We start from the raw sequence: 10,910 nt of genomic DNA, 5'->3' as shown, positions 1-10,910 counted from the left end.
AATAAATATTGACCAAGTATTTTGTAGGTCTGCGAAATTAGCAACACTACCTATAGATTGATATCTTTAATTGGTGTGCATCTTACTATTTTCTGCATATGTTCCTGGAAATTTACGACAAAGCACTCGATTACTAGGAAAAGAATAACATATTCAATAAAGATGATTGGACGGATAATGATTCTTAATTCGGATTTAGATTTGAATATTAAAAGTCGAATAATCTGTACATAATTTATAGATTCAAATTTAAATAATTCAAAATTTACAGATATTCGATTCACTATCATCTCTATTCTCACTGGTTTTAAAAATATTTTTAAGATCATAACTTTCAAAAGTGCTTTTGAAACAATTAACAATGTTAGACACGTAACTTTTAAGGTTAAAAGTGCTTTGAACAAGATAAACAAAAGCATTTTTTAGTTGAGAAGGCACTTTTGAACCCAAATGATATTTTTAACTTTTATTTATAATTTAATGTATTTTATGTAATATTTAATTGGGTTTAAAATAGTTTTCTATTGAAATTTATTTCAGGTATATACCATTATGTATTTTAAAATTTGTAATGATTATATTTTAATAATATTTAAAATGTAAATTATGTATTCAAATTAAATTTTACAAACAATTAAAATATTTAAAACTTATATTTTTACTGAAATATCATAATACTTAAATGTTTTTTTACAGCAATAATAAACATTTAAATCTTAAATAAAACTTTTCAAAATACTTTTCATAACCTTCTTTCAAAAGCAATGAAAAATTGGCACTTTAATCCAATAATTCCAGTGACTGAAAATTCAAAATGTTACCATTTTTCTTCTTTTGTTCATTTATCCAATTTTAAACCCTAATTTTGATTCCTTTCTCACTCTAGTTCAAAACCCATGTATTATTTTCTTTTCTTTAAATATTCTCCGCTCTTTATTGTTATTATCCTCTCTTTTTCTAGTATAGAAGGAATGCAATAGACAATACTGGAAAGAAGCTGAGAAAAATAATACTGTCATAGTGAGACAAAAAAATGGAAGCACAGAAGAAAAGCAAAGTTTTAAAGAATGATCAATTTGTGGATGGGGGGGTTTATGAATTCAAATAGGCTAGTCCAAGTTCAAATATATATATATATATATATATATATAGTATTTCATTCTTTTTGAACAGCGAAATGGACCAACAAACCAAGTCAAACCTGATTCAATTTTTTTGAATCAGGCCATGGCCTGATCTGCCCTGCACAGAGGTTTAACATGAAGATGCCAATTCTACCAAACTTCCAAGTTAATTTTCAGACAAATATGCCTTCTTTTCCCCCGACTCCTAGACCTGCAATCAACTTAATTTAAAGGCTTTTGTTGAACAATCAGTAATTTCAAGATTAAAAGCAGCTAGCATGTGTTATCATTCAAGCCATCAAAACAGGTCTGGAAATTTATCAGCAATAATATTAGGAAGAACGCATTTCAACTATTAAGCAAAGCACTATGGTTTTCAAAGGTCAGTGCATAGTCTCTAATCAGTCAAATGTATCAACTAACAAGGGAGTAACAAATTCGGACCGACCTGTACAGATATATAATATTACACTGCAGCAATGGTGCATGGGGCGAGGAGTTGTACATCTATTCACTATTTGTAAAAACAAGTTGTGGTTTAACTACCTACGACAAAACAAATATCTAATCTGCCATATGACCATACTCCCCATTTTGCGGCGATTGATGAATTCCAAGGCCTGTTTTTCCTGCAATAGACGTGTAGTTTCAGAATTTCTTGCTGCCTCAGCATGCATGCATATATGCATGATAATGATACTTAACAGTCTAACCTGTCAACTCAAAACCAGTTCTATCACCCAGACCAGTACTCCAATCTGTGGGCCGAGATGTCATATGCATGCCCTGTGGTTGCATCATGAAATGACTTCCTCCAAAACTCTGATGATGAAGATCATCGTTTCCCCCAATTGGATTTCTTCCTGAAGTTTCAAAAGCAGAGCGAAAGCCTACATTAGATACAGAAGCCCCACCAACTGGATCACCTTTTGCACCAGCACTAACATCCTTCTTGTTGTCAATCATAAATGTACCAACAATAACCTGTACGGGCAATAAACCATTGCGACTTCAACATAAGATAACTGACAACTAAACCTTCTTAAAGAAATGAATCTACTAATTCTTGTTCTCGTTTGCTCTCATGCCAACATAAATGATAAAATCCCAAGTCATACACAGTATCATGAACCGAAGTTTTCTTAATATTGGTGTATATTTTAATAATGCACAAGATCAGGTTCAATCCTCCCCTTATCTAAACCAAAGAATAATAACACTAATACCTGAACCGGGCCTGCAGCCTTTAGAGGTCCACCAACTCCTCCTCCTATAATCTGGCCATCTGCACTTAATAGACATGCACTGAGCCCACCGGTCCTCCCTCCAATCTCAGTCCGAACATAAGATCCAGAGAGTGAGATTATCTCAAATCGGCCCTAATATTATATCATCAAGGAAAGAAATTATATTTTTGACAGTAGCAAAATAAGTATATTCTAGACAAACAAGTTGCAAGTTTCATCCAAGATATCCTAAAGGTGAGAATTTTAACAAAGGTGAGCATATCAAGGCACTTATACAAGCCTTTTAGGCATATGGGCATGGCAATAACATCACAATAAGCATACGAATAAGCTTCTATTTGTGGTTGAATATTTATATCTTTCTTTAGACCCTTTATTTACTTTGTATTGAGTAACAAACATTCCTCATGTTCCCTAATCCTTGCAAACTGTAGGTAATACCAAATACTCTGTCAGCTCTTCAAAGCAATGTGGGTTTCTCTATCAAAACGTTATTCATATTTTCATGTGTATTTTCTTTTTCCTTTCAGGATGCAGTAATAATTTGAAGATCACAGAACATATAAACAAGGAAAATTATAACAAAAGAAGAAAATGAAGTGGTTACCTCATACGCTATGTTACCACCTGATGTTGCTGGCTGTCGGAGAGATGCATTAGAGATTGTACCAGATGCAGACAAAATACATATTTCGTGCTTGTTTTGTTGCATGAACATCATTACCTTTTGGCCAACATCCTACATGGATCAATGTATCATGTCAAGAGGACAAGAAAATAACTTGATTTACATACAGAAACAATACCGCATCTAGACCTAACCCTAAAAGACTCAACTCTTCGAATTGTATTCGAAAATATTAACATTAAAAAACTACTCTCATGACACTTTTAAAAAAAATCATTCAACTATGAAATAGCCAAGGCAGAAATGGATAAGGATTCACGCATCCTTTTCTAAAGAGTATATATTCAGAAACCAGTACAAATGGGGTAACATAACGGCGTGAATCTATTGCATATGCCAAATTCCTTAACTCACATCCTTCTAACTGCTCTCAACTCCAAAGAGGAAAATCTAAAGGAAAAATAAAACCAACAGGAGGAACTATCACAAATGTTCTCATTGAACTTTCCACAATGGCTACCATGGTCTCAAGTTGTTTGTAACTGAAACATCATAACCTTAAAAAACATAAGGATTTTATATCGGAAACACAAAGTCGAACCATGCTATTTTTCTTTAACAAGATGAAGAACACAGCTTGTTGAAACTACTGGATAATGCAGAATGTAACAGATGAGATTTTACGGAATTCTTAAGGAGACTAGTATGCATATCTGTTCTGCAGGAACATATATAATTGATGCCAACACATATCTGAAATATTAATAAAAACTTGTAGCAGTGATGAGCATCATACCTCTCCTGCAACTACATTGATAACGTGTGGAGTAAAACTTTGACCAGCATTGCCTGTATCCATTACAAGGACGCAAGAGAAAGAACTTAAGTGTCTAATGAGAGGAAAAATGAAATAAAAGCAAACAATAACTCGACCAACTTGAGAAGGGATTCATACATGAAACAATTAGATGTTTCACAATAATAAGGTGGATTAAGAATATGCATCCATCTCAATTCGAACAAAGTTGCAATCATGAAAGAAAAGCCCCAAAAACCTTCTCAATTCGAATAAATTTGCAATGTTCCATACACAATATACCCAGAACGTTCACAATTTCCACAAATTAGCAACACGACACCCCAAGCCATCAAATTCACGAATATGGAACAAAAGAAATAATCTCTTTTATCAGAAATCCAACCAAAGAAAAGAAAAAGACAATAGATTCACATGCAATGCATCAAACCCTCTCATTCCCAAAAAAGAAATTTGTGGTAAAAAAAGCTTCTCAATTTTCACAAAGAAGGGTACCAAACGTGAAATACTTCAAAAAAAGGCCTCCACAAAGCAGAAAACAAAGACGACGGTTTCCAAAACAATGCACCCAAACTCTTTCATTTTTCAATAAATTTGCAATAAAACCCCCCAAAACCATCAAATTCATAAAAAAGTACCAGAAGGCAATAATCTTTTTTTATGAATAAACACCCACCTAAAACAAACTGAGACTTCTTAGAAGACCCAGAAAGCGAACCACTGGTACCACCAAGAGCCAACTGCTGCAGCTGCTGCTGTTCACGCCGTTCCTTGGAGCTCAACGACGCCGTTTTCTTAGCTGCCATGGCCTGTTCCGGGGTTCCATACTTCCTAGGCCTCCCTCTCTTCCTCCTGGTAGGCTCCAACGGCGACGTCACCGCCGAAGGCACCGAATGAGGGTACAACATGTTGTGGGACCCCCCACTTTCATTATGGAGGAGAAGCCCATTGGTCGTTGACGGAGTGGTGGTGACAGTGGTGGTGGTGGTGGTGGTGGTGAAGTAGTGTTGGTGATGATGGGTTTCATTGGGTTCCATTGATATTTTCTGTTTATTGAGATTTTTAGAGAGAGAAATTCGAAAAATAAAAATAAAAAAATTTTATTTAATTTTTTGTTTATAATTTCTTTTTCGGTTTTGGGGGTTTTTGTTTTCGTTTTAGGGATTTTTAATTTGGGGTCGAGGAATTTGAGCCGTTGGATGAAGCTTTGGAACGTCAGACGATTCACTGTTGAAATAAATATATATATCTTCGTAAGGACAAAACGGATTTTGTTTATTTTGTTTTTAGGGTTTAAGATTTTTTAGGGCAAATTACTTTCGTAGTCACCTAATTATGAACAATTACAAAATATCACCTACCTGTTCTATTTTTTCCTTTTCGGTCTCAGGCGGTTAAATGGCCAACGGAAAGATGATGTAATTCTTAAAATTGGCATAATAATAACTTTGACCCTCAAACATTTATACACTGTGTTTGTTTGATTTTGATTCTAAAAAATTAACACTTAATATTTACACATTATGTAATTTGATATTTTTTACAATTTTGTTTTTCTTTTCAACTGTTCCACCTAAAAACAAATTTATTAGCTAAATTAGATTAAAATACTAAAAATGGAAACATCAAAAAATCTAATATCATAATTTTCACTTTTTTTCATTCTTTTCTCTTGATACTTTGAATCTCAACCATTAGGTTCAACACTAAAGCTTAAGTTGACTCAGTCTTCGTCAGTTCACTCTTTACTAATTTCATAATATTCATGCTTGAATTGTTCGATATTGGTTCAACTAAGCCTTTTGTTATTGCCATCATCATCGTTGTTATCATCTTCGTCGTCAGTTCACCACTCGTTCAATAAACTCACTAAATTTTTAAAATTAAAACTAAGTTGACATAATGTGTAAATATTAAGGGTCAAAGTTGCTATTATACCAAATTGTAAAGCTGACACTTCATATTTTTGTTAGCCAAAAAAAATGAGTGACCATTTTGTGATTTTTTATAATTAGATGATAAAAAAGAAACTTGAGTGACTACTAATAAAAATTACCTTTTTTATTTTTTATTTTTTGAATAATTTTGGTTTATTTGTGTCCGTGTTTGGAAACCGACGATATTAGATTCTAAATTCGATTTGTTCCTCTGCTAGTCCCTGTGATTGAATAAAATTTGAGGTTTGGTCTCTAGTTAAAAGTTTAGTCATTCTACTTTTTCAATTTAAAAGATTTAGTTCAATTATTGTCGTTGATAATTTTGTCAAATTTTATTAATTTAACATGTTTACTTTCTGTCAATCATATGCTACATCATATGAGAATAATTTAATAAAAATTAAAATTAACAAATTTTAATAAAAAATAATTACGGTTTTAATGACTCAATATTTTTAAACAAAAATAAGGGTAAACTACACACATGGCCATCCAATTATAAAAATAAATAAAAATTATAATTTAAGCACTCAAGTTACATAGTTTGATCATTTTGATCATTCTCGTTAAAACCATGAATAGAAATTTGTTTTTAAAATTTTGATTTCCATGTCATTGTTATTTATTAAAAAGTTATCATTTTAGTCTCCTAAACTTTAAGTTTAATTTATATGAGTCCTAGAAAAATTGGGACATTTGCATTTGTGAGCCTCTGTGTCAGTTTCTAACACAACAATCCCAAACCCACCGTGGCCGATGATTCTATTGGCAGGGAAGCATCCCGTGGCTTTAAGCTCTCTGTAAGTGAATTCTTGTGGCATTTTGATTATCTCCGATGCAAAAGATAGTCCTAAATTCTACTCATGCTTGAACTTTTTAGAGTAAACCCATATCAAAGCACCAGCAAATAAGGCTAAAAATAAAGCTCTGGCGCTTACCACCCCTGCAACAGCTACTGGACCTTCTCTGCAACGTTGGTTATGGCATGATGAAGAAGAAGAAGGCGGTGAAAGCGGCGGCAGTGGTTTGACGGAATTGGCGGTTAGGTTTATTAAAGTAGTCACCGTTGGTGGCAGCGGAGACTATGTTGACTCTAATCCTGACCTTGAACTGAAACTCCACCATTCTATCTCACCAGGGATTTAAATTGCGGTCGCGGCCGCGATTTCGGTCGCATTACGTTTATCGCGGTTGCGGACATAACGGATGCTATTGCGGTTACTGCGGGTATCGCGGTCGTGAATTTTAAAAAAAATTCACACAACTTATTGTAAAATATAATAGCGGTTTCGGCAGTAGCGGTTTTGGCAGTAACGGTTTCGGGCGGTGCCGCTACCGCTATATAATGGCCGCTATTTCGGTAACGGACCGCTATTTAAATACCTGGCTATGAGCCTCGGTGCTTCCTTGTGCTGAGCCTGAAAATCCTACGTACGTGAAATTATTAACATATTAAAAGTGAATAATGAAATGGGATTGTTAGGAATTTGAATATGAAATTAATACGTTGAAAACTCTAAATGAACCATTGTATTCGATTTATGAATGGATAACATTGTGGCTCTTTAAATCGATATCCAAAATTACATTATTAATATCCACACTTACTCAAAAAGTGAATAAAAATAAAGCCCGTTTATAAATAGCTTAGCCCGAATCAGCTGTTTCGCTGTTATTTTGTTATTATATTGTTACTATTTTATTGTTATTGTTTAGATATTATATAACTCTTATTTTATTGTTAATTTTGCTACTATTTTAAAGGTATGTGTTTATTAAGTTGTAGATGTTTTAGTGTTATTTAAATATAAAGACTTTTTAAATATATTTTTAATCCGTTGAGAAACATTTATTTTAATATTTTTAGTGTAGTTGATATATTATATTTTTTAAATTTACTCTTACAAAAATAATCTAATTGGTTAAGTGAACATCGCTGAGAGGTTTCAAGCTGCCATGAGATGCTTCCATGCCAATAGAATCATCGGCCACAGTGGGTTTGAGATTGTTGTGGTAAAAACTGACATAGAGGCTCACAAATGCAAATGTCACCATTTTTCTTTAGGCCTCGTTTAAGTTAAAGTAAAAATTTGGGAGACTAAAATGGTAATTTTTTAATAAATAACAATGACATGGAAATCAAAATTTAAAAAAAAAAACGGGAGTGACCAAAATAATTAATCTATGTAACGTGGATGTTTAAATTGTAATTTTTTCTTAGAGTACCTAAAATGAAAATTTTTATAGTTAAGTGACTATACATGTAATTTGTCGAAAAAGTAAAACTTTAACTTTTAATTTTTTTTGAACTAAAATAAATAACCAGTAGCACTAGCATTTGCTGCTAAAATCAATATATGAAGCCATTAAAATTACACAACCTCTTCAAAAGTTTTTAAAATAAATAAAATAACTTATTTAATCACATTTTTTAAATTAAAATAAGCATCTAAATTCTACGTTAAAATATGAAAGATAAATTTGCATAAAAAATTTCCTAATTTATTTGCACATTATTAAATTTATTAATAATATATACATTTAATTTATTGATAATATATATAATTTTTGAAGTTACAATTAATTATATGAACAATTTGAACGAGAACCAATTAGAAGTTCCAGGGAAAGATTGGGACCCTGGGTGGATTGGTGGCTAACTGGATGTACTCTCAATGAACTACTAAAATGGCCACTCTTCTTCTGATAAACTGGTGTGGAGGGAGGGTCCAAAAGGTATCTTTTCCATCAAGGGAGCTTATTGCTTTCTCTGAGAAAGGCAATTTAACTACCAACCAATATGTGGTAATTCTTTGGAAGCTTGATCTCCTCTATAAAAGTATCATGTTCTTGTAAAATAAATTTGCAATAACTATTTACCTATGCAAAAGGAATTGGTGAGCCATGACATCCCTATTGGGACATTCAAGATCAGAGGGCCTCAGCCTTTGCCAATAATACCAAAGCCTCAATAGCAACAATAAATATAAATTTATACACTGCAAATACAATAAAAACGAATCATCCACATTATCATATAGGTATCCCTTCAAATGCACGGATAAACTCACACAGACCATAAATGGGGTATCAAGAATGAGTAACAAAGTGCAAATCAACAAATATTTTACAGACATTAATAGAGACAATGAGTCATTAGAAGTAGATCACAACCATATGAAGAACTGCTTCATGAGTTCTTCTCAACATGCTCATCTTTCAATGGCTCCCCATCATTAGTCTCCTTTGTCGATGGTGAAACTGAAGAATGCATATTCTTAAGCTCCTCTAACTGCAACAAATAAAGAACTCAGTTAACTAGTGAAAAATTTTTTATTCCGAGATTATCATGGTGCACAGATTAATCTGATAAAAGAACAGTAAGAAAAGCTTTGTCATCAGGACAAACTTGTAATGCTTAAGCTATATGCTTGCAATGTTAGGCTAAACATGTCAAAATCAGTCAAAATTGCTGGAGCAGCATGGATGTTGGCAGGAGCAAGGTGAATGCAAAAAATTGCATCAACATAAACACCAGACCAAATCCAGTTAGTTTATGTAGTCATCGCATTCAACATGCCTGAGGTATGATCATGTCCACCATGATAGAATTTTCAATCTAAAAAGCCGTATGTGAATAATAAAGAAGCTTTTATCTTTGGTTAATAATTGACCTTGAATTATAACCAGTTTACAATCTGGTATGGTACCTGATCTAATATTCCGTTAAAATGCCACTCCAATGAACTAACACTGTTACATAAAACGCTGACATTGTATGTTGACCAATGCTAAGTTACCACATATTGGGCCAGATTTCTTTTTCAAATGTTGATGTGGCATTGATTTCGACACATGGCAACATAATATTGGTCAACTAAGCTACGTTAGCATTTACATACCATCATATGTAATGCAAAATGCTACCTTACACAAATAAACCAATCCATACCTCTTTGCAAGCATCCTCATGCTTACACAATAGCTCATTGTACTTTGTTTGCAAATCTGAAATCTCAGCTTGTAGCTTTTCATATTCATATATAGTTGGACCCCCTAATTTTTGTTGTATGAACCTACCATGGAGAAAAAACTATAATTATATCTCAACATTCCTTGCAAATAACATAAAGTGGAAGTCAACCATAAGCTGCTCAATGTAGAAGTAATTAAACTTAGTTAAGCCATTTGCTATGGTCGCGTGCCAATGCTTTAGCTTTACTACCGTGCGACCTTTCACCAAAAGGCACAGACGATGACACAAGTACCCTGACAAAGTCGATTCTAATTTATGATTTGGCATAAAAATTAAAATAATGTTAGAGAGGCTATTTCATTGCAAGTTTTCATGAATTCGGGACAAACATTAAACAAAAACAAGAAAACAGGATTTCAGATGTTGCAAGGAAAGCAACATTAAGAAATCCAAGATGATAATATTGTAACTTGTAAGATACGATTCACACAAATAGAGTCCAATGTACAATATCCAACATTATTGAAATTGAACTACAGATCTCAATATATATATATATAAACTTGAACAATGACATGGAAAACTCAACTGAAAGATTGAATTTTGAAAAACTTACTCAAGGGCTGAAGATGGCTTCTCATTTTGTTCATACAATGCAACCAAAACTACAAAATAATGAAATTAAATTACAAACAACCAAATACCCACATCAAGAAATATGTTAAAATAAGAGAAAATAATAAAATTATATATTAAAAAGAAAGAAAAAATAAAACCTTTGGTGAGAGCATCAACAGCTCCACTGGACTCAAGATACTTCCTAAATGCTTCTTTCTTAGCATCTTTTTCCTAAATCCAAAATCTGGGTATTTAGTATTTATAACTAAAAGTGATAAAAAAATGCATTTGCTGTGAAAAACAATAGAGAATTCCAACAACGAAACCGGAAACCTACAAGTGTGTTTAAAGCTGACATTGAAGTAAACAAACTGTACCTCTTTATATCTCATCATTATCTTCAGGCTTCAGCAGTTGGCTTTCCTTCTTTGCCTGGAGCCCTTGTGTTTGAGCAAATCTAAGATTCAAGTTTATGTGAAAGACATTGAAGGGTCTTTCATGTCCTTGTTTCAGTAGCCAATCGTGTTGGTTAAGGTTTTCTGAGTTGAGACCAAACTTGAAAA

General features: G+C 33.0%; 2 protein-coding genes across 2 annotated transcripts; both read right to left on the bottom strand.

Annotated features, from left to right (window-relative positions):
• Positions 1 to 1,456: 1,456 nt before the first annotated feature.
• On the bottom strand, positions 1,457 to 4,987 carry LOC105782987 (AT-hook motif nuclear-localized protein 14). Its single transcript, XM_012608135.2, has 6 exons — positions 4,493 to 4,987; positions 3,796 to 3,848; positions 2,979 to 3,110; positions 2,351 to 2,503; positions 1,838 to 2,108; positions 1,457 to 1,753 (listed from the first exon to the last, which is right to left on the bottom strand). Exons 1-6 carry the CDS (start codon positions 4,851 to 4,853, stop codon positions 1,689 to 1,691), a joined length of 1,035 nt encoding a protein of 344 aa, XP_012463589.1. The 5' UTR covers positions 4,854 to 4,987; the 3' UTR covers positions 1,457 to 1,688.
• Positions 4,988 to 8,725: 3,738 nt separating this feature from the next.
• On the bottom strand, positions 8,726 to 10,910 carry LOC105782990 (uncharacterized). The gene is made up of 5 exons (XM_012608139.2): positions 10,725 to 10,910; positions 10,506 to 10,578; positions 10,346 to 10,394; positions 9,706 to 9,829; positions 8,726 to 9,045 (listed from the first exon to the last, which is right to left on the bottom strand). The coding sequence occupies exons 1-5, from the start codon at positions 10,740 to 10,742 to the stop codon at positions 8,944 to 8,946; spliced, it is 366 nt and encodes a 121-aa protein (XP_012463593.1). The 5' UTR covers positions 10,743 to 10,910; the 3' UTR covers positions 8,726 to 8,943.

Source organism: Gossypium raimondii, chromosome 13 (assembly GCF_025698545.1).
Source record: "Gossypium raimondii isolate GPD5lz chromosome 13, ASM2569854v1, whole genome shotgun sequence".
Taxonomy (NCBI): domain Eukaryota; kingdom Viridiplantae; phylum Streptophyta; class Magnoliopsida; order Malvales; family Malvaceae; genus Gossypium; species Gossypium raimondii.
The sequence above is the reverse complement of the archived record's forward strand: the minus strand, read 5'-3'. Positions and strand labels throughout refer to the sequence as shown.